General features: G+C 63.1%; 4 protein-coding genes across 20 annotated transcripts in view; 3 read left to right on the top strand and 1 right to left on the bottom strand.

The window, feature by feature from the left end:
- Positions 1–5,305: 5,305 nt before the first annotated feature.
- LOC125962879 (melanoma-associated antigen 8-like) lies at positions 5,306–6,414 on the top strand. Its single transcript, XM_049704421.1, has one exon. It carries the CDS (start codon positions 5,409–5,411, stop codon positions 6,207–6,209), a length of 801 nt encoding a protein of 266 aa, XP_049560378.1. The 5' UTR covers positions 5,306–5,408; the 3' UTR covers positions 6,210–6,414.
- A 4,184-nt stretch (positions 6,415–10,598) lies between these two features.
- LOC101282277 (heat shock transcription factor, X-linked member 3-like) lies at positions 10,599–12,056 on the top strand. The gene is given in 4 exon segments (XM_033413582.2): positions 10,599–10,806; positions 10,809–11,068; positions 11,498–11,847; positions 11,849–12,056. Coding segments are annotated over 4 exon segments (1,026 nt in total).
- A 697-nt stretch (positions 12,057–12,753) lies between these two features.
- LOC125960239 (protein EOLA1-like) lies at positions 12,754–18,958 on the bottom strand. Of its 7 annotated transcripts, none has more exons than XM_049704424.1 (5): positions 17,861–17,993; positions 16,863–16,934; positions 15,230–15,342; positions 14,327–14,607; positions 13,429–13,572 (listed from the first exon to the last, which is right to left on the bottom strand). In XM_049704424.1, exons 1-5 carry the CDS (start codon positions 17,922–17,924, stop codon positions 13,563–13,565), a joined length of 540 nt encoding a protein of 179 aa, XP_049560381.1. In that variant the 5' UTR covers positions 17,925–17,993; the 3' UTR covers positions 13,429–13,562. The 7 variants fall into 7 exon arrangements, with proteins under 7 accessions (XP_049560386.1, XP_049560385.1, XP_049560384.1 ...); XM_049704425.1 differs by lacking the exon at positions 17,861–17,993 and adding an exon at positions 17,208–17,353; XM_049704429.1 differs by lacking the exons at positions 15,230–15,342; positions 17,861–17,993 and adding an exon at positions 18,937–18,958 and having other exon boundaries at positions 12,754–13,572.
- The window catches only part of IDS (iduronate 2-sulfatase), a 44,772-nt gene continuing 40,614 nt past the window's right edge, over positions 17,875–22,032 (top strand). The window contains exons 1-3 of one of the 11 annotated variants that reach the window (XM_049704417.1): positions 17,879–17,954; positions 19,524–19,581; positions 20,904–22,014. The gene's annotated coding sequence lies outside the window, so the exon portion shown is untranslated. Of the gene's footprint in view, positions 17,955–18,476; positions 18,611–18,984; positions 22,015–22,032 lie in introns of those variants that run through there. The other 10 variants (XM_049704414.1, XM_049704419.1, XM_049704420.1 and 7 more) reach the window with 10 other exon arrangements.

Raw genomic sequence — 22,032 nt, 5'->3', positions numbered from 1 at the left:
GTCCTCCCTCAGGCCCGTCTCCTTGACTCCACGCAGGGCCTAGGATTCTCTCCCGTGCCCACCAGACAGCCCGACCCTTATACCCCCTTCCCAGCCTGTCTGAGACCCCGCCCCGTACTCCCCTCCCCAGCGTCTCTGAGACCCGGATGTCAGGAAGTGCTGCACGTGCTCATACAGCCCTATGGCCTCCCAGGGCCAACTCTGTTCTGGGGCCCAGGCTCCCCTCAGTCCTCCCTCAGGGCCCTCACCTTGACTCCACGGAGGACCTGGGATTCTCTCCCGTGCCCACCAGACACCCCGACCCTTATACCGCCTCCCCAGCCTCTCTGAGACCCCGCCCCGTACTCCCCTCCCCAGCGTCTCTGAGACCCGGATGTCAGGAAGTGCTGCACGTGCTCATCCCGCCCTATGGCCTCCCAGGGCCAACTCTGTTCTGGGGTCCAGGCTCCCCTCAGTCCTCCCTCAGGGCCCTCACCTTGACTCCACGGAGGACCTGGGATTCTCTCCCGTGCCCACCAGACACCCCGACCCTTATTCCCCCTCCCTAGCCTCTCTGAGACCCCGCCCTGTGCTCCCCTCCCCAGCGTCTCTGAGACCCGGATGTCAGGAAGTGCTGCACGTGCTCATCCCGCCCTTTGGCCTCCCAGGTCCAACTCTGTTCTGGGGTCCAGGCTCCCCTCACTCCTCCCTCAGGGCCCTCACCTTGACACCATGCAGGACCTGGGATTCTCTCCCATGCCCACCAGACACCCCGACCCTTACACTGCCTCCCCAGCCTGAGACCCCGCCCTGTACTCCCCCTCCTCAGCGTCTCTGAGACCCGGATGTCAGGAAGTGCTGCACGTGCTCATTCTGCCCTATGGCCTCCCAGGGCCAACTCTGTTCTGGGGTCCAGGCTCCCCTCAGTCCTCCCTCAGGGCCCTCACCTTGACTCCACGGAGGACCTGGGATTCTCTCCCGTGCCCACGAGACACCCCGACCCTTATACTGCCTCCCCAGCCTGAGATTCCGCCCCGTGCTCCTCCTCCACAGCGTCTCTGAGACCCGGATGTCAGGAAGTGCTGCACGTGCTCATCCCGCCCTATGGCCTCCCAGGGCCAACTGTGTTCTGGGGTCCAGGTTCCCCTCAGTCCTCCCTCAGGGCCCTCACCTTGACTCCACGGAGGACCTGGGATTCTCTCCCGTGCCCACCAGACACCCCGACCCTTATACCCCCTCCCTAGCCTCTGAGACCCCACCCCATACTCCCCTCCCCAGCGTCTCTGAGACCCGGATGTCAGGAAGTGCACGTGCTCATACAGCCCTATGGCCTCCCAGGGCCAACTCTGTTCTGGGGTCCAGGCTCCCCTCAGTCCTCCCTCAGGCCCGTCTCCTTGACTCCACGCAGGGCCTAGGATTCTCTCCCGTGCCCACCAGACAGCCCGCCCCTTATACCCGTTCCCCAGCGTCTCTGAAACCCGGATGTCTGAACGTGCTGCACTTGTTCATCCCGCCCTATGGTCTCTAAGGGCCAACTCTGTTCTGGGATCCAGGCTCCCCTCAGTCCACCCTCACTGCGCTCACCTTAACTCACAGCAGGACCTGGGATTCTCTCCTGTGCCCACCAGACACCCCGACCCTTATATCGCCTCCCCAGCCTCTCTGAGACCCCGCCCCATACTCCCCTCCCCAGCGTCTGTGAGACCTGGATGTCAGGAAGTGCTGCACGTGCTCATTCTGCCCTATGGCCTCCCAGGGCCAACTCTGTTCTGGGGTCCAGGCTCCCCTCAGTCCTCCCTCAGGGCCCTCACCTTGACTCCACGGAGGACCTGGGATTCTCTCCCGTGCCCACCAGACACCCCGACCCTTATACCCCCTCCCTAGCCTCTCTGAGACCCCGCCCCGTACTCCCCTCCCCAGCGTCTCTGAGACCCGGATGTCAGGAAGTGCTGCAAGTGCTCATCCCGCCCTTTGGCCTCCCAGGTCCAACTCTGTTCTGGGGTCCAGGCTCCCCTCACTCCTCCCTCAGGGCCCTCACCTTGACACCATGCAGGACCTGGGATTCTCTCCCATGCCCACCAGACACCCCGACCCTTACACTGCCTCCCCAGCCTGAGACCCCGCCCTGTACTCCCCCTCCTCAGCGTCTCTGAGACCCGGATGTCAGGAAGTGCTGCACGTGCTCATTCTGCCCTATGGCCTCCCAGGGCCAACTCTGTTCTGGGGTCCAGGCTCCCCTCAGTCCTCCCTCAGGGCCCTCACCTTGACTCCACGGAGGACCTGGGATTCTCTCCCGTGCCCACGAGACACCCCGACCCTTATACTGCCTCCCCAGCCTGAGATTCCGCCCCGTGCTCCTCCTCCACAGCGTCTCTGAGACCCGGATGTCAGGAAGTGCTGCACGTGCTCATCCCGCCCTATGGCCTCCCAGGGCCAACTGTGTTCTGGGGTCCAGGTTCCCCTCAGTCCTCCCTCAGGGCCCTCACCTTGACTCCACGGAGGACCTGGGATTCTCTCCCGTGCCCACCAGACACCCCGACCCTTATACCCCCTCCCTAGCCTCTGAGACCCCACCCCATACTCCCCTCCCCAGCGTCTCTGAGACCCGGATGTCAGGAAGTGCACGTGCTCATACAGCCCTATGGCCTCCCAGGGCCAACTCTGTTCTGGGGTCCAGGCTCCCCTCAGTCCTCCCTCAGGCCCGTCTCCTTGACTCCACGCAGGGCCTAGGATTCTCTCCCGTGCCCACCAGACAGCCCGCCCCTTATACCCGTTCCCCAGCGTCTCTGAAACCCGGATGTCTGAACGTGCTGCACTTGTTCATCCCGCCCTATGGTCTCTAAGGGCCAACTCTGTTCTGGGATCCAGGCTCCCCTCAGTCCACCCTCACTGCGCTCACCTTAACTCACAGCAGGACCTGGGATTCTCTCCTGTGCCCACCAGACACCCCGACCCTTATATCGCCTCCCCAGCCTCTCTGAGACCCCGCCCCATACTCCCCTCCCCAGCGTCTGTGAGACCTGGATGTCAGGAAGTGCTGCACGTGCTCATTCTGCCCTATGGCCTCCCAGGGCCAACTCTGTTCTGGGGTCCAGGCTCCCCTCAGTCCTCCCTCAGGGCCCTCACCTTGACTCCACGGAGGACCTGGGATTCTCTCCCGTGCCCACCAGACACCCCGACCCTTATACCCCCTCCCTAGCCTCTCTGAGACCCCGCCCCGTACTCCCCTCCCCAGCGTCTCTGAGACCCGGATGTCAGGAAGTGCTGCACGTGCTCATTCTGCCCTATGGCCTCCCAGGGCCAACTCTGTTCTGGGGTCCAGGCTCCCCTCAGTCCTCCCTCAGGGCACTCACCTTGTCTCAACGAAGGACCTGGGATTCTCTCCCGTGCCCACGAGACACCCCGACCCTTATACTGCCTCCCCAGCCTGAGACTCCGCCCCGTGCTCCCCCTCCGCAGCGTCTCTGAGACCCGGATGTCAGGAAGTGCTGCACGTGCTCATCCCGCCCTATGGCCTCCCAGGGCCAACTCTGTTCTGGGGTCCAAGCTCCCCTCAGTCCTCCCTCAGGGCGCTCACCTTGACTCAACGCAAGAAGTGGGATTCTCTTCCGTGCCCACCAGACACCCCGACCCTTATACGCCCTCCCCAGCGTCTCTAAAACCCGGATGTCTGGAAGTGCCACACTTGTTCATCCCGCCCTATGGCCTCCCAGGGCCAACTGTGTTCTGGGGTTCAGGCTCCCCTCAGTCCTCCCTTAGGGCTCTCACCTTGGCTCCACGCAGGACCTGGATTCTCTCCTGTGCCCGCCTGAGACCCCGCCCCTTATACCCGCTCCACAGTCTCTGTCAGACCCTCACCCTTATACCCTTCCCTGCCTTCAGCCCTGGGAGGCCCTGGGGCGGAATGAGCACTTGGCAGCGAGTCCTCACATATGTATCCGGGTCTCAGAGAGGCTTCGGAACAGGTATAAGCGTCCGCTCTCAGGTGTGCTATGGCTAGAATCCCAGGTCCTGCGTGGAGTCAAGGTGAGGGCCCTGAGGGAGGACTGAGGAAAACGTGGACCCCAGAACAGAGTTGGCCCCTTGAGGTCATAGGACGGGATGAGCACATCAGCACTTCCTGACTTCCGGGTCTCAGAGAAGCTGGGGACCTGGGATAAGGGGTGGGGTCGCATGAGGGCAGAGGGTAAAATGTCAGGTCCCTGGTGGACTAAGGCCCCGGGGCGGGATGAGCACGGTAGGCCTGTCCTGACGTCCTGACGTCAGGGTCTCGGAGAGACTGGAGACCTGGTATAAGGAGCAGGGACTCACACTGGCAGACGGGACAATCCCAGGTCCTGCCCAGAGTCCAGCCTGCACGCGAGGAAGGAAGGACTGAGGACGTTAGACCCCAACACAGGGAGGGATCCTTTGCCCTTCCGCGGGGGCCTTGGAGGCGCCAGAGCATGGTCAGCAGATGAGATGTTTCCTGACCTCTGGGTCGGGGTCCTCAGGAGGTCAGGTGTTTGGTGTGAGGGGTGAGCCTTCAGGTCCACAGAGGGTGGACTCCCAGGACCCCGAGGGAGGACTGAGCAGACCCCCAGCCCTGGAACAGGGGCCTCAACAGAAACCTGCCCCTGTGGTCAGCGCTGGGAGGCCAGGCAGGATGTGAGGAGGAGGTGAGGACCCAGCATCTCCCCATCCTAGGACCCTCGGGAGGCCCTGGGCAGGTGCGGCCACCTGTGGGGCCCCCTCACTGCTTTCTGTTCAGATTCGGGGTCCTGTTCTGAGTTTCCCCTCCGGCCTGCAAAGGGGAGGGTCCAGGCCCTTAAGGGGAACAGTGAGCACGACGAGCGAGCCCCGAGGGGACCACCCACCCCAGAACTCAGAACTGGGGGGACCTCACAGAGTCCGGCCCAATCCTCCTACCAGCACCGAGGCCCAGAGCTGTGCCACAGTGTACACAAGAGGTGCGCCCTCCATTCCTCTTACAGGGGCTCCAGGAACCGGGAGGCGAAGGCCCAGGTCTGAGGACCGTGTCCTCAGGGCACAGAGCAGAGGAGGCCCAGGCAGCGCCAGGAGCCAAGGGGAGGTGCGTGCCCTGAGTGTGTACCCAGGGGCTCCCCCTCCCAGAACAGAGGGGACCCCACAACACCCAAGTCACCCCACCGCCCTGTCAGCCCCAGAACCTGGGGCCGTGCTGGCTGCACCCTGAGGAGCCCCCTCACTTCCTTCTTCAGGTTGGCAGGGGACAGGCCACCCGGGAGGAGCGCCCCTGTGAGGCCCGAGGGCAGCCCTTAAGACGAGACCTGTAAGTGGCCTTTGCCAGGGCTGCCCAGGGTGCCTTTCTCCGCCGAGGCCGCTCACACCCCCTCTCTACCCCAGGTACGAGGTCCCCTGCCCACACTCCCGTGGGCGGCCCGACCCCAGTGATCAGGCCCCCGGTCGAGATGAGTGAGCTCCGCCAGCCTGAGGCCGACCTTGAGGCCCCAGTCCCGGCCCAGGGTCCGGTGGAGGCGCCGCTGCTGGGGGCTGCGGGGGAGGAGGCCGCATCCCCCTCGTCCTCCGCCTCCCCTGGCGCCCCCTCCTTCTCCGCCTATGCCGAGCCCTTGTCCCGTGAGGCACTTGTTGCGCTGATGGCTGACCTGGTGGGGTTCCTGCTCCTCAAGTTTCGTACCGGGGAGCCGACCTCCGAGGCGGAGATGCTGAGTACGGTCCTCCGGGAGCATCGGGACCACTTCCCCGTGGTCCTCCGCCTCGTTTGCGAGTGCCTGCAGCTGGCGTTTGGCGTGGCCGTGAAGGAGGTGGACCCCCGCGAGCGCACCTACGTCCTGGTCCCCACCCTGGGCCTCACCTGGGATGCAGTGCTGAGGGCCGGGCAGCGCACGCCCAAGGCCGGCCTCCTGGTGCCGGTCCTGGGCGTGATCACCCTGTTCGGTGACCGCGCCCCTGAGGAGGAGGTGTGGGGAGTGCTCGGCAACATGGGGGTGTGTGCCGGGAGGGAGTCCTGCATCTATGGGGAGCCCAGGGAGCTGCTCACCAAAGTGTGGGTGCAGGAGGGCTACCTGGAGTACCGGCAGGTGCCCCACAGCGACCCTGCCCGCTACGAGTTCCTGTGGGGTGCCCGGGCCTACGCGGAGACCAGCAAGTGGCAGGTCCTGGAGCATCTGCTCAGGGTCAGTAGCTTGGATCCCAGGTCCTTCCCATCCCTGTGTGCAGGGGGTGTGAGCGACGAGGAAGAGGGAGCCTGAGCCAGAGCAGCAGCCAGGCTCCTTCCAGGCCCAAGTTCACTGGTAGCAAGTGAGGCTGGTCCTTCACTCTGAGTTTGAAGAGAGAGCGGTCGAGTTTCCAAGTAGTGAGGGCCCCTGCGAGTGGGGGGAACATGGTGTGTAGCATCTTTGGGTTCCTCTTGTGTAAGATGACATGGAATATCATCTGTGTTTTCTTTAGGAGTTTTTTAAATGTTATTCCGTTTAATGGAAGACTAAACAAGCTTCAGTGTCTAACTTTGTGAATGACATTGATTAGAATGTGTTTATAATTACCCAGTTTAAGAACAAGAGTTTTGCTCTTTTGTAAAAGAGACTGGGAAATCTCCCATTTCATTTTGTGACCCTGAAGCAGATAACACGGAATTGGAATCAGAACTGCTCTGGACATGTGAAAGTACTTAGCAGTAATGTAGATGGGGGAAGAATTAGAAAAATAAAAGTAATCGTAGTGAGTTTTTGCTTCTTATCCTGCTTGTCTGTCATTCTGTAAAACTAAGCTATCTCTGTTTAGTTGGATTTGCACGGTGATTTACGAAAGTATGAAAAAACTGATTTGAGTAAGGCAGGCCCCTGCTCTCCGGCTTATTTATTCGGCAGACCTCCACGGAGCCTCTGCTCTCCGGAAGGCCCTGTGTTAGTAGCGGGAACGCTAGGAAAAGCAGGACACACTCACACGTAGAGTGATGGTCTAGGAGCCGCTGTCACATGAGGAAGGTGGTGAGACGTCCCCTAAGTCCCACAGAACAAGTCCACATGGGACGAGGCGGTGGGGCTCCAGGAGCGAGCCCTGGAGTGTTAAGTGCCCCGAGCCAGGGCAGTTTGGGGCTTTGGGAAGCGGGGCTTCCTTCTGTGGGGAGGTGATGGTGATGAAGCTGGGTGGTGGCAGCAGCCAGACCTGCAGGCGGTGTGACTGGGGTTTGGGGGGAAAGTCTGAAATGCGACATTACTGTGAGGTGTCCTTCTGGATCACGGATGAACCCGAGAGAAATCTCATACTCGGGCAGGAAGGAAGGGGTCCCGGCTCTTGTTGCATTGCAGTTGACCATAGTGAAGAAGTAGGTGTTATATATGCAACAGCTGGAGAAACGCGGTCATACTCCCTTGACGTGATGCCCAGAGTCCGTGGACAGGCCCTCTTTTCCCTGTTCTTGGGGGAACCAGAACCCAAGGTGCTAATTAGCTTTAATCATTATCGTGACTGTACTTTGGCAATTGTAATCAAGGACTCGATGTCTGGTGGGGCTGAAATGAAGCAAAGGAACGGTTTGGATGGAAGAGCATCTGGGAGGGATGCAAAGCCTTGTTCCTTGATTCTATTTCCTGGAGCTTCGTGTCGTATCTCGCTGGGAACACCCCTCCGCACCCGAATTTAACACACCCTCTAACTGGGAAAATTTCCTTAGTTTTATTGATGAAACATCTTGTTTGGCTAATTAGCTTTTCCACATCCTATTGAGCTGCATATTCTCTGACACGACCGGGACAAGAAACCGCCCAACCAAATGCCAGAGGAGAGAGGGGAAGGGTCTGAGGCCGAACAATATGAGAAATACCTGCCAATCATCGAAGTTCCAACAGACGCCAGGCCCTGTGAGCTGCTCTACGTAGCTCACACACATCCCTGCAGCCCGAGACAGGGCTCATCACACCCATTCGCTTCACGGGTGAGGAACCTGAGGCCACGGGGCTTGAGAATCTTCCCAGGATCACGTGCTGGTAAGTGACGGCGTGGGGACCAGAGCCCTGGTCTGAATTCCTCTCGAGCCCACGCTGTTCCCACCCACCCCAGCCCGTGGCTGACCTTCTGACTGGCGATTCACTGCTCTTCTCAGTGTCACACGGTGTCTTTCAGTTGACAAAAAGCAGGCCCAAGAAAGGAAGGTGCCAAGGAGAAGCAGAGACAGTGTGGGGCTCGTCTGTGGCTTGTTGAGAGCTGACACCGCCAGGTGCCGGCATTTCTGGCCAGTCCCGGCACCTTCCCGTGTGACGGCGCCCTGTCCCTGCTCCTGCCCTGGGGCCCTCCTGTCCAACGGGAACCTGGCCTGCTGAGCTGCTCATGGCTGAGCCACGGGGAGGGAGGGACTGAGACTGCCTGGGACTGACTGTAAGGCCCCAGTGCCTACTGGGATAAGGCCCCTGCAGGAGCCTCCTCAGATACTGGAGGGAAGTTAACGCTGGCAGACACCCCGAGACCCTGGCGGCAGCGAGGGAGGGGAGCGGCTGGGGGGCCTCTGGGCTGGGGGCATCAGGGCGCGGAAGCCAAGGGCAGGGGCTGGAGGGCGAGGCTGGCAAAGGCAGGCCTTGGACGTCGCCAGGGCTTGTGCCTGCCCAGCTGAAGGGTCCCGAGACCCGGCTGAGGAAGACCCCACGGTGCCACACAAACCCACTGCCGGGGCCCGGCTGGCACCTGGCAGGGAGGGGGACCAGGAAGGAGGCAGTTCCTACGGGACCCAGGGGGCGAGGGAGGGCCCGAGGAGGGGGGCAGCAGGCAAGGCCACACAGGCAGGCTGGGCCCAAGGAGGCCCCAGCCTTTGGGCCCCTTCTGAGGAGCCACCGACGGCCTCCACCACAATTCGCAGCCTCCGAGGTCATGTCCCTACAGGAGGAACTGACCTGAAGAATGCTTTGTAAACCAGTTTAGAAGCATAAAGACCAGGGAGCAGGCCCGAATCTAGGCCCGGGAGCTCCATCCAGGATGCCAGTCCTTAGGCTGAAAGGCACCTCGGGCGATCCTCCTGCACACCCTCTTAGCTCTCCCCTTTCAGAAATAGGGCAGTGGCGCTCACAGAGGGCAGATGACCCTGCTTAGTGGCAGAGCTGGGACAGGGACCTAGGATCCTCGCAGACGGGCCTTTCCAAGGTGCCACTCTGTCCGCTACACAGTGACTATGAAGGACAAAGTCGCCCACAACGGCCAGAGAACGCGCATCACCAAACCCACCGTCCTATCCTCCCACCTGCGGTGAAGACGGACGACTCTCACTCGGGTTTCGGCGCGTCCGACACCCAGACCCTCATCTACTTCCAAATGCACGTGGACGGGGGCTTCCCCCGGTCACGTCTAGGTCGGCAAGTAGGAAATTTCCTTGGGACTGAGTCCGTGTCACGCAGGCCCGTTCAAAAGCGTCGAAGCTGAAAGCAAACAAAATCATTCCATGTATCCTCAAGGTAACAGCGGGGACAGGGCCCCGGGGGTGGGGGGGGAGGGGGGGCAGGGGCGGGCATGGGGAAGGAGAGCAGGGCTGGCCTGGGAGCGCACCAGTGAAATGCCTGCTTTCAATGGGACAGGCTACACGCCGAAGCCCCAGATCAAGTCCTTCAAAGGGCAAGTACCCACGGAGACCCAAGGTGGACGTGGGAGGCCAGGATCGGGGGGAGCAGAAGCCAAACCACCCCACTGCGGAAAGGAAACAGGGCTTTCGAGGCAGCCTCCAGGGAGGCTGAATCCGACGGTCTGGGAAGGCGATGGGAAAAGGACGCACGCAGGTGTTCCAAAAGTGAGCGCTCTTGGGCCATGAGAAGGGCTTCTACGGGAAGAAATGGACGCTGAAGACAAGCCCTCTGTGATCCGCACAGGGATGGGGTCTGGGGGCAGGCAGAGCCCAAAAGGAGGCTCGATGCCCAGCGGAGGGCACGTGGCTATGCCCTCCCACGCGGCATCGTGGGCAGGGCTGTGTCTGAGGTGCTTGGGGAACACTCGAGTTGAATGTGAGGTCGCGCACAGCCCTACTCTGGGGACAGCTTGACCTGGGAGGCAGGAAATCAGGACCCTTTGTTTGGGCCCATCTGAGCGGGACCGGCCAGCTGGCAGGAACAGCTGCAAGCGACCAGAGCCGGAAGGGGGATGGGGGTGGGGGGGGTGGGCACCGACTCAGGCTAGGCCAACCAGCCCGCTAGGGAGCCCCATCTTCTGGGAGGGACAGTCGCCAGGGGCCCACGTGATCCCTGTGGTCTCAGTGGCAGCCAAGCTACGCCTCGCCAGGGCCTGGCCCTTGAGCACATCGGAAGCCAGCATGAAGGGATGGGAGTGGAGACAGGGTCACGTTTCTCAACCCATCCGGGGCCTGGCCCCTTGAAACAAGGTGCCTGGCGGCAGACGGAAGTCTTTCCCGGGAACTTGAACCACACTTTTCGAGGCTTTTAGAAAAAAAGACACTTGGCCAGGGCTCCCTCTCCAGACCGCCTCGGTGACATCACGTGACAATAAAGAAGACTGCGACTTGAGCGGCTGGCTGCCCCACTACCGAGATTCTAGAATCTTGCGGACAGTATTTACTGGGCATCCCCGCTCTGGTCCAAGGCATTTCTGCCCTGAGAGTTCAGTCATACGGTCTCGGGTGGAGAATGCTCCCAATCCAGACTGGCTCCATGGCTAGTCAGAGCAGCGATGAGCTGTGTACAGCCATGCTGGGCCCATCGGCTGACGCAGAGCCAGCAACGTGGGTCCCCTCTCGTGCGTCCCCGCATCCCAACGTGGATTCACGGGAGAGTTCGGAGAAGCAGGGCGACCAAGCCGAGAGCCCAGATCCCGTCTCCCAAGACAACCCGCCACCACAGGGCGCAGACTACGGTGTGGCCAGAGTATTCTTCAGCTCTCCCTCCCAAGAAAGCTCTGGACGATGGCGGAGGAGCCCGCCTTCACCTCTGTGCGCTGGAATGACAAGGGAGATATGGTGATCGTCGAGGAAGACCTCTTCCAGAGGGAGGTTCTTCACCGCAGAGGCGCAGACAGGATTTTCAACACAGACAGCTTGACGACTTTCATCCGCCAAATGAACCGGCACGGATTCAGCAAAATACGCCTGAGCAGCCGCTCTCCAGGGAAGAAGAGGCTGATGGTAAAGCAGAAAGCCCTTCCGCTGCCCACGTTCTCTTGTTATTCGAACACCTCCCGGGGAGGCCAGATGGGCCACGTGCTGAACGGGTTTCATTTCCGAGAATAAGTTTCCTCACGTGAGAAGGTAGTTAAGGAAAGATGAGAACGTAGAGCCTGTGGTATTCAGCCACAGCCCCTTAGAGGGGACCTGCAGGTGCGCCTACAGACCCCCTCGAGAGGCCACGAGATGTCAGGTAGCGACAGTAACACCTCGACCGAGGCTCGCCTCGGGGAGCTCTAGGGAGCGCACACTCCAGGGCGGAATAACCTGCCAGGAACTTAAAGAGACCTTTTCTCCACAGTCAGATAAGACCATTATGAGGGACGGGGGTGGGCGGGGAGGAGTGGGTATTTTCTCCCAGAATGGCTAAAGTGATTCGTTTCATTTCAGATCTTCTGCAACTCCAACTTTCAGAGAGACAAGCCTCTGCTCATCGAGAACATTCAGAGAAAATGCAACCTGGGAGCAACTGATCAGCCCGGGACCAGCGCAACAGCCCCGAAGGGAAAGAAGCCGGTGGCTGCCACTAGACGCTCCCCACAAATCCCTTACAACGATTCCACCACCCAGAAGAAAGCCCCAGGTGCTCAGGGGCCCAGCGCTACCCAGCCTCTCCTGTCCTCTAGCACGTGCTCTACGAGCGGTGGAGCGGGATGGGCCAGGGGACACCACGCCCCCAGTGAGCAGGGCGGCCTGAGCGGGCAGGGCACTCCCTGGAATGTCACTTCTGTGCCCCCGCTATGGCGCCAGGGAACTGCCCGCCAGCCCCACGGTTTACCCGGCTTATGGCTCGGAGATGTCTCTGTACAACAGCTGTCTCTCCCTCCTGCCGGGGGCCCTTTTAGCTACGTCCCCAAACAAGGTCCCTGAGGTGGACGAGGAGTAGGGGGGCTCCTCAGACTGCAGGCGTGCTCTCCGCCAACAGTGCAAGGACCACTGCGATCCCTGAGCTCGCAGGCCCCTGGGGACACACAAAAAGCCCCATCTCATAACCAAGAACCTACTTTTGTCTCTAATAAAGAAAAGCCAAAGTCCACGGGAGCAAATGAAGAATCGAACGAGAAGTGCGAGTCTTGTTTCCTTTCTAACTGTCCGTACTAGTCACACATCTCAGTGGACGGGCCCGACGAGGCTGGAAACCCACAGCCCCGGCAGGCTTTGGTCCCCGCCGCCCCCTTTCGATTGAAGCCGCAGCATTTCCCACGCTCAGCCACGGACGTGGCTCGGGAGCGCTGAGGCCAGCCCAGGACAGGCTGGTCCCTGGGCCTTGCCTGCTAGTCAGGAGGCAGCACAGCCTGGCTCCTGACCTCAGGGGTGTCACCTTCCATTAGTCATGCATCCTGAAGCAGAAGGAGCCTCCTCCTGGGTCCCCCTACGATGCCAGAAGTTTCTGACCCGCAGCTGAGCGTGTGTCCAGCCCACCATCCAGGGGCCTCCCAAAGAGGCCCGCCGGAAAGGAGGGCCATCCCACCCACCAAGGTAGGCGTGCACACTGCCGTCTGCCTCAGAAGAGACGGGCCCTTCCCAGCCGACACCTGGGGGAAAGCCCAGCACCTTCAGAGGTGACAACCCCTAGAAAGCTTGCTGACAAATGGCCCCAAACCCCACAGAGAAGTAAGAGGTTTCCACAAAGCGAGCGCCAGCCCTTTTCACTTTGCCGTCAGAGCTGTATTTAGGAGCCTGTCTTCGGACGTGAAGTGGCCGGGCAGCACGTCTAACACACACGCTTCGTGAGCCAAGGGACGCTTTACAACAGGGCCAGGGTCACCTGCAAGGACAGACCGCGCCCTCTTTCTGGGCCTGCGGTCCTCTCCCACGTGCACGAGGCCCGCCACCGGCCTTCCCCCATCGTTCGTTCCCCAGACGCGGTCCAAACATCTGGGAGTTCTGACCAGGCCAAAGAGGGGAAAACGCCAACTGGTCCCCTCAAAACACATCTCTCTCAACCACCCAGAACCAGTAGGGCCAAAACGAGTGGCACTGCCATCTTTTCCTAAAGGTCAAAGTCCTCGAGACTCTGTCGCTGAGCCCAGAGCGGCATCGCACGAGGAGAGTCCCAACCCCTGTCCCTGCACCAGGTGGGCACGTCTGCTTCCGTGAACAGCACGGAGCGGGCAGCGCTCCCCGGGGCAGGGCCGATTCAGACCGAACCAGACGTGCACGTCCAGGGCGTGAAGGCGAGTGGACGGTGGCACAATGAGCCGGTCTCTCGGTCACCTTCCTCTCGAGAGCCCAGTCTGGTCAGGCCTCCTGCCCAAAGGGGATCAGGTGCTCGGGGATGTCCACCTGGAAGACGTCCTTCCCGCCTCTCCCGGGGACAGGCTGCAGCAGCCAGCGGGGGTTGGCAAGCGCAGTCAGGTACTTCTGCTGCAGGTTGGGCAGCAGGGCTTGATTCTCCAGCTCCGCAACCTCGTTGGGACCTAAGTTTTCCGGGCACAGCGAAGTGTCCCCAATGTCAACCAGCCCTGTGCACAAAGACACAAGCACACAGATGGAGAACAAGGTGATTCAAAGTCACGACCGCTAGAGACCAAGACCACGTCATCGAGGGGACCCGGGGTGAACTGGGTCCCTCTGGCCGAGCACTTCGCACCCGCCAACCTCGGTTCAGGGAATTGGGGGCGAGGCCGAGGGAGGGAGGGAGGGAGGGAGGGAGGGAGAGCAATGAAAAGGAGAGGCCTGGTCCCCCACAACCCCACCAAGGCCCGACCGCTGCAGGCAGCAGGTACAGGTCAGGAGGGCCCCGGGCCGCCGCTGCGGGGGGCCTACGGGCAATCAGGTCCCTGAGCGATCCGCCGGGGGCCAGCGGTTGATGCGGGACCTGCCCCCGCCGGGGGCTTTAGGGGACTTCCTCAGGATGCGGCGGGCAGCGGGGGTGAGGCGGGCGCGTGAAGCCGGCCGGGCAGCCCGAGTCCCCAGGTCCCCCTCACACGCAGCTCTGGCTGCCGTGCTGCCTCCCGCGGGCTCTGCCACGGCGCGCACACGGACACACACGGAGGCGAGCGCCACGGGCAGAGCCGGACCCGCCTCTGCCTCTCAGAGCACAAAGGGGGACTGAGGCCCAGAGTGGCGGGGAGGGGACCTTCCCGGCCCCTCCGAAGGCGAGGTGCCTCAGGAAAACGAACCCTAACCCCACACCGACCGGTTCAAAAGAAAACGAGACGCCAAAGCCCCGGCTGAGACCCTGGGGGGCAGCCCCGGGAGGCGATCGTCACTTGCCGGCTATCACTCCGCGGCCGAACTTCTCCCCGTCCCGCAGCAAGGCCTGGATCTGCGCGGGGCTCATCCCCAGCCTCCCGGCCAGCAGCTCCCTCCAGGCCGCGTCCTCCCAGTCCCTGTGCGCGATGTGGACGGCCAGGGTGCGGTGCCGCTGGCCGCTCAGCACGGGCCGCCACCGCGTCTCCAGGGTCTTCACCCCATTTAAGACGAAACCCGCATAAGGCTGCCGGAAGGACAGGCAGCCGAACTTCATCTCCCAGAGCTCCCAGGGCCTCACGTGCCTGTGGAAACACAGAACCAGAACGGTCAAGCAGCCTGACGTGCCGGCCTCCGAGCTCATGACCCGTGGGCCTGACCTCAGCCCCGTGGGCCCCCCGGGCGCCAGCCCCTTCCATCCGTCTCCGCGCCCGTCAGCTGACAGGGGGTGCCGACCGGGGGGATCCGTCCATCAGATGGAGTCCGCGGGGACCTCACAAGGGAGGCCGGGACAGCGAGAGAGAGGCGTGTGGGCAATTCCACGACAGAGGGCACTGGGCCCCGGGCGGCAGAGAGGAGGGAGGGAGGGCCCCTTGGCTTCACAGCCCAGTGGCCGGGCTCTGGCCCTCTCCCGGCACAGACAGGGACAGTCCTGGGCCTGGCTTCTCCCCTGCCCCCGGCCCCGCAGCTCCCTGGCCCTGCCGCTGCCCATGCTCTGCGGATCCCCCATCTTACCCAGGGCTGCTGAGTGCAAATCCTTGGCAACCAACCTTGGCTCGGCCCTGGGGACGGCCTGGCTCTCACATGGCCCTGCCAGGTGTCTCTTCCCCGCGCGCCTTGGGAGCCACCCTCCTCCCACCCCTTCCCGCACCACCGCTTCCACCCCGGCCCGGAGCCCGAGAAAGGATACGTGACGGCAGGAACTACCGGCACTGGTGCGCGTTCCGTCTCCACGCCAGGACCTGGGACGGGCACCATCCAGGGACCATAGAATTCAATCCTCAAATAACCCGGGAGGTTACCGTCACCCCGCTCTGCAGCTGAGGAGGCGCCGAAGGAGAGACAGCGCATGGTTCCAGGGGACCTGACTCCACGCGCCCCCGTCCTCGCCTGCTTTCCTTGTACCTGGGTGGTGGGGGGAGGGTCCCTGCTCGCTGAGGACAGAGGAGCAGGGGAGCCGCGGGCCTGAAAGTCAGCCGGGTCACGGCACCGCACGGAGCCTCCACTTCCACGTGGCTGTGAGGACGGGGGACAAGGCCGCAAAGGCAGCCAGTCCAGGACCTTCCAGGGCTTTCCTTCCCCGAGCAGAGCGGAGACACATTTCTCTCCAGGGCCCATGAGGCCCCACATGGTCTGGCTCCTCCCCCTGGCTGCCTGCTCTCCTCGCCCCTGGATTCACTCCCTGCAGCCATGAAGGCCTTCCTTCCATCCCTGGAACGTTCCACGTGTGCTCCTACCTCAGAGCCTTTGGAGAGTGGTAGGGGTCACACCGTGCCCCTGAAATTCACGTGCTGGAATCTCAACCCCAAGTTCCTCAGAGTGTGACCCTACCTACAAAGCAAAGGTCTTCACAGGGGTGATCAAGGTCCGATGAGCTCATTAGGGTCGACCCTCCTCTAACAGGACTGATGTCCCCACAAAAAGGGGCCAGTTAGAGACAGACCGGCACACAGGAGAGCCAGCAGAGCCGCGGGAGTGAGGGGGGCGGGATGGGACAGATTCCCTCCACAGCCCCCACAAGAGCCGCCACCGGCGGCACCTAGATCTCGGGCTTCTGGCCTCCAGAACCGCAAGGCAATACGTTCTGTAGTTCAAGCCACCCAGACCGTGGGACTCTGACACGACTGCCCGGGCGAGCGATCACAGAGGGTCAGCCCTGTCCTGGACACCTCTCCACGCGGGGGTGGGGGATGACTTCTCCGCTCACAGCACCTCGGGAACACTGCTTCACGTCTGGACGTCTCCCTCTGTCCTATTTTCACCGCCCACACGGTACCCCGTCGTCGGCTGTCCCACAGGTTACTGACTCTTCCCCCGCCGATGGGGACTCCCAGACTGCTTGGCACTTTCTGCCCCTCTAGACACTCAACACGACCACACACTCGCTAACTGAAGCCCCGGGCCGGAGGAGGCCCGCGTCACACGGCACACATCCCGAGATGCTGACACACGCCAGCAAACGGCCTTCCGCAAAGGCTCCCCCACGTACACTCTGCCAGCCACGGGCGAGGCTGCCGTGCCCTCACGCACTGGCGGGCCCCCGAGCATCATCACCCCGCTTAACCTCTGCCAACCTGATGGGTGACAAAGGGTCGCCCTCCTCACTGCGTTTGGGTTAGTTACGAGGGAGGCTGGCCAGTCCCTGGGGCCTGGCCGTTTCTCCGGCTCCTACTGGGGTGTGTGACTGGATCCCAGGCTCGCCCGCGGTTTCCGCCACTCAGCTTCTCAGCCAGCCCCTTCCTCACGGGCGCCACCAGATCACAACCACGGGACCCGAACCGTGCGGGCGGAATCCCTGGGGAGAGTCCCTCGGGAAGAAGGCGGCTGAGTGCCCGCCTACCTCTCGACGCAGAGGGTGCCTGCTTGGTGGCCAGAGGAGAAAACACTCTTCCACTTGTCTGGGTGTCTTCACCTGCACGAGAACCAGAGGGACAAGGAGAAAAGTCATCAGCCACAAGACAGCAATGCCGGCCAAGGAACCCCAACGGTCTTCTTCTCGGCAGGGACCGGAGACCACCAGGACCCAGGAGGGCCCAACCGATGAGAAACACACGTGCCGCCTCCCTCAGGGTTGGTCCTGCTCATCAAGGCAACGGCTCCGTCCCTGCCCGGCTGGGTCGGGGACCCCACGATGCCTCAGCCCGCAGCACAGAAGCCCATCCCACAGGAGTGACGGTGACCTTACAGCCCAGCAGCTCCCGCATCCAACAGGAGAAAACGACACCTCTCCTCACAGTGCCACGCGGGAAGGATCTGGAGAGCCCCACAGTCCGTGACCCTCAATGGACTCCTGGCTGGGCCCCACCGAGAGGGGAGCCGTGGACAAGCAGCTGAGCACCGCAGGGCAGGGAGGTGGGTGGGGTGTGGGTTGTGGGGGGTGGGGTGTGGGGTGTGGGGGCTGGGGGGTGGGGGCGGTGCCCGCGGGAGGCGGGGGGGGGGGGCAGGACTGCGGGCGGCTGGTGCGTGTGGACCAGCGCATCGCGGGACACACACGTGGAAGGATGGCGGGCGGGGACGGTGGCGGTGGAGGGGACAGGAAGGTGCAGCCTCGGCCGCCCCGCGCGCGCTCCCCGACGCAGATCCCGGGAAACTCCCGCCCGGAGGTACCGTCCGCGGCCGCGGCGGGTCCTGGCTCCTTGTGGGCGGGGCGAGTCGCGGGCGCGGTGGGACGGCCCGGCTGCGGCCACCGGGAAGGACGGTCGTCCGCCTCGGGGAACCGGGACCGGTGACAGGTAGCCGCGCCCGCAAGCGCTGACGCTCCTTATTTCCGGGGTGAACGCATGCACGTCCACACGTACGCACGCACGCACGCACGCAGGCACGTAGACACGCACTTACGAACAATCGCGCATTTGCCGCAGGCTCCGGCCGCTAGGAGACAGAGTAGGAGCCGCCAGGCCATGCGGCGCGCGGAAGGCCAGGCCGCTCGGAGGTTCGAGACCGGCGGCGTGGAGCGGCACCCAGAGGAGGACCAGGAAGTGGGCGGGGGAGCGGGTCGGAAGAGAAGGGGCGGGGCTGTGGCGAATAGCTGGGGAGGAGCTGGGGGAGGGGCAGGGCGGAGGTGGGAGGAACGGGGGGAGGAGTATTTGGGGCGGAAGTGTGGGAAAGAGCTGGGTGAGGAGGAGCTTCTGGAGAAGGAGGCAGAACTGAGGAGGAGTGGGGCCGAGCTGGGGAAAAAGCCGGGCAGGTGCGGGGCGGGGGCGGAGCTGACCGGGATGGAGCTTGGGCCCCTGGGAACCCATGGAGGGTGGGCGAGGCCAGCTCAGTGGCGGAGGCCAGGCAGTGCCCTTTTGAGTCCCTTGCCTTAGGCGTCCAGTCCGCGCCGCAACAGTCGGCAAGGGTCAAAGTGGAAGCGACCCAGGGTCCTTAGCGACCGAATCCGAGCCTCAGAATGGACCCCAGGGGACAGGGATGCGGGGTGGGGGGGGGGAGGGGGAGGGGGGTCGGAGGGGAGGGAGGGGGAGAGGGCGGGGCCTCTGGGCTGAGTCTTGCACCTCTGGGCTGAATGCCCAGGCCACCTCCCGTCCAAGCCACCCTGCGACTGCTGGCCGAGTCCTGAGGGACAGTCTTTATCTGGCCTTTTCTGAGGTGAGAAGAAAATTTCTCAGTCGGTTTCCTGTCGCGCCTGGGACCTGGCATGTCCCAAACAAAGCCAGGTTCCCCTTCAGAGCTGTTTCCTGTCCTCTTCCTCCCAGTGGGGGGACGGGGGGGCGGGGCCTCAGCCCACTCAGTGTCGCCCACCTGGCTCTGCTCCTCCTTGCTTTGCTTAGGCAGCCCTCCCTCCCATTTCCTTGGTGACCAAGTCCGGTGTCCCTGCCTCCCAAGTGCCTGATGAGAATAAATGCTCCTCTTTGTGTCCCCACTGCTACTGGCTGACTTCAGGCCTCATGACCTAGGGCCGGTGCTGCTGTCACCTGAGTCTCCCCAGCGGCCGGGACGCCTCCTGTCTGTCCTCCTCCAGTGGGTGCCCCACAGGCCATCGGTTCCGTGTCACACCGCACATCTGTCCTCATCGACCCCGGGCTGAAGACCCTGCCGAGCTCTCTCCTGTTTAAGCCCCAACACCTCCTTGGTGCCCTGGGAGGGCCTTCGGGCGGCCCCAGCTCTCCGTCCTTGTCGCCCAACACCCTGGGTGCCTGTGCTGTCCGTGCACGCTGCGCGCACGCGCTCTGCGGGTCTCTACACTTCGGCACGTGCGGTTCCCGCTCCTGGAGCCCTGGTTCCTCTTGTCCTGGCGAGCTCCTGTCCTCCTCCCAGGCACAGCTGTAACGTCCCCTTCTCCGCCCGCCGCGAGCGTCAGGAGCTCCCGTCTGGGGTTCTGGCAGCGCCCTGTGCCTTCCTGCTGCCTGCCTTCGCTGGGCTCTTCTTCCCGGGCTGGAGCTGCTCTCCAGGAGTCCCGGGAAGACAAGGACAAGCTCTTACTCGTTCCTGTAAGCCGGGCGCCTGCCACAGCTGCTGCTGAGGGGACGTTGGCTCAACAGAGCACTGCTTTCTCTTCCAGCGAGCTGGCCTCCTCTCTCCTTGCGGAAGCCTGAGGAAACAGGAATGCCGGCCCCGAGGTGAGGAGCAGAGGGTGCCTTCGTGGATGTGAGGCCTCGGGGCTGCGGGGCACCTGAGCGATCAGCAGGTCCAACTCCCTCCATGCCGGTGTCCCCTCCTCGGCTCGTCGCCCCAGGAGTGGTTGCGAGCTGCGTCCAGACACCCCAGCACCTCGTCGGGGTGGTTTCAAATCATGAGGGAGGGTCCCGGGAATGGTGGGTGGGCTGCTGGCGTTGCTCCCGAATCCCGGTTTTGAAGAACTGGAACTTGCCCAGTGAGCTAGAGGCACGTGATCGGTGGCTGCTGGTTGGGGGACAGCTGTGACGGCGCTCCGTAAGGACTCCCTTCTCTGACCCTCCCGTGTGTGCTGAGAGGCGGGGAGCCCCAGGTCCCCCGGGGCGGGGGAGGTCCGGGGTAGTGGCTGCCAGGCCAGTTCGCTGCCGGATGGGCGGGCGCAGGAGGAATGGCCTGGCCGTGTTGCAGGTGGGCGTGGGACGGTGTGTGGCTGCCCCCGGGAGAGGGACCCCTCTGCAGCTCAGCCTTGATCTTCAGTACAGCTAAGTCAGCGCCGAGCCTTCAAACCATCTGATTTCTGACTTCCCGGTGACGCTTTCTCCACCTGCTGCTTCCCACACCCTCCAGGAGCAAGGTCCCGGCAGGAACAGGCCTTCTCTCCCTCCTGTCTGCTCACTTGGGGGTCAGCCGGGCCTCCAGCCTGGCCGCTCCCGCCTTCCGCTGCTCGGGCTGCTGCTTCCTCCCAGCCCCTGTGACTGGGCCGCAGCCCACACCCCAGGAGGGAGTCTCCTCCCCAAGCTCCGCTTCCTCCCCCGACACGCTTCTGTCCCCGTGAGGCACCCCATCTTCCTTCTAGGAAGTCCTCGTCGTTTGCGCCACTGCTCTTTGGGGGGCGGTGCCCCCAGGACATCGTCTCCTCTCGGAGCCCAGGGCACCTGCTCTGAGTGCACTTCCCCTTCTGACCCCCGCCCGTGGCACCAGCAGACCTCACTGTCCCTGCGACCCATCTGGGCACTTGCCTCGGCGGCTGCGTCCCCTTCTCGGCCCCGGTGGCCTGGGTGCCTCCAGCCCCCCACCCCAACTGCGTCTTTGAGGCCCGGAGAGGGTTCCAGTTTGCTCCTGCCGCACGTTTGGGGGTACCACCGGTGTGGGACGGGCTCGACCCAAAGTCTCAGTTTCCCTAGTGTCCTCCTTGGTAGGGCTGGTTTCCTCTCTGCAACGCCTTTTGCCCATCTTTCCACTGAGCTGCGTGTCCTTTTTGTGCCGAGTCGTGGGAGCTCCTTTCGGGGTCCGGGTACTAGTCCCGCCCTGGTTGTTTGTGTTTCAGATGCCTCCTCCTGCCCCTTGGGGGCTGGTTTCCTCCTCTCTTTGAAGGGCAGCTTTGGACTCGGCATGCGCCTACACCCTCTCCGACCTGTAAGTGCCCCACACGTCAGGGCGTGTCCCGCCGGCCCACTCCCAGGCCCGCCCCCTGGGGCTGGTGGTCCCCGAGGAGCCGGTGCCCTGGCGTCCAGCGCTCTGCCCGTGAGAAAGGGCTCCTTCTTGACTGGGTAAGTCACTCGGTCAGTGCCTGGCTTTAGTCCCTGCCCTGGACTCACGCAGGGCAAGCCCCGGGGCAGCCGTGCAGCTGCAGGAAGACGGCCGGCCTTGTTTTCTCTGCCCCAGCTCCCGGTTTACCTCCTGCCGCCCCACATCTGGCCTGTTTCTAAGACGTGCTCCCCTGCCCCCTCCTTCCCCTCTGTCCCCTGGGCAGCTCCTGTTGGCCGTGTCCCTCTCCACACGGCCCAGATCGAGGGGTCCAGCCTGAGAACCGCAGGTGTTTCTGACTCTGTCTCAGTGACTGGCGCTGCAGGACCTCGGGAAGAAGCTGCACGCAGGGGACCTGCAGACGTGAGCAGCCGCTTGGCCGCCACTGCTCGGGTTGGCGCCTGCGCAGGGAACGTGGCGCAGCACAGGGGGCCTCCTGTGCGCTTCTGGCGATGCCCCCACTTGCATTCACGTTACAGACGGTTATATCGCCTTTGGCTGGGGGCGGGAGATGCTCGTCTCCAGGTCTGCGGCACTCCTGAGCTCTTGGGTCTACGTGCTCTTCAGCGTCCTCAGTCTCTGGGCAACGACCCGGGCCCCAGGCCCTCCGCAGCTGGAGGGGGCCTTCCCGACATCAGGCCGTGGCCCAGTGAATGGGGCCAGCTTCCTTGTTTGAGAGATTCAGGAGTGGGGCCGGGGTGCGGGGGTGGGAGTCTGGAGCGAGCGTTGCCATCCCGTAACCGTGGTCACAGGGCTTGGATGACAGGACTGCTGTGCTCTGTGCCTGTAGGGCCCGTTCAGCCGCCTCCTGAGTATCCCTGTGCTCTCCGTGGCGACTTTACAAAGGACAGAGAGGATGTGAAGAGTCAGGAGCAAGGGACGCCCATAAGGCATCGCCTGGAGGCAGGAAGGTTCGCGAGTGCACGACT

This window comes from Orcinus orca, chromosome X (genome assembly GCF_937001465.1).
Source record: "Orcinus orca chromosome X, mOrcOrc1.1, whole genome shotgun sequence".
Taxonomy (NCBI): Eukaryota; Metazoa; Chordata; class Mammalia; order Artiodactyla; family Delphinidae; genus Orcinus; species Orcinus orca.
This window is presented reverse-complemented; position numbering and strand designations above follow the sequence as displayed.

Excerpts from the sequence above, each read along its gene's own strand:
- LOC125960239 (XM_049704423.1), bottom strand. The coding sequence starts at position 15,291 with ATGGTCCCTGGATGGTGCCCGTCCCAGGTCCTGGCGTGGAGACGGAAC. Across the intron at positions 14,608-15,229 it reads CGGAACGCGCACCAGTGCCG|GCACGTGAGGCCCTGGGAGC; the intron begins GTAGTTCCTGCC and ends GTGTTTCCACAG. Across the intron at positions 13,573-14,326 it reads CGGCCGCGGAGTGATAGCCG|GGCTGGTTGACATTGGGGAC; the intron begins GCAAGTGACGAT and ends CTTTGTGCACAG.
- LOC125962879 (XM_049704421.1), top strand. The coding sequence starts at position 5,409 with ATGAGTGAGCTCCGCCAGCCTGAGGCCGACCTTGAGGCCCCAGTCCCG.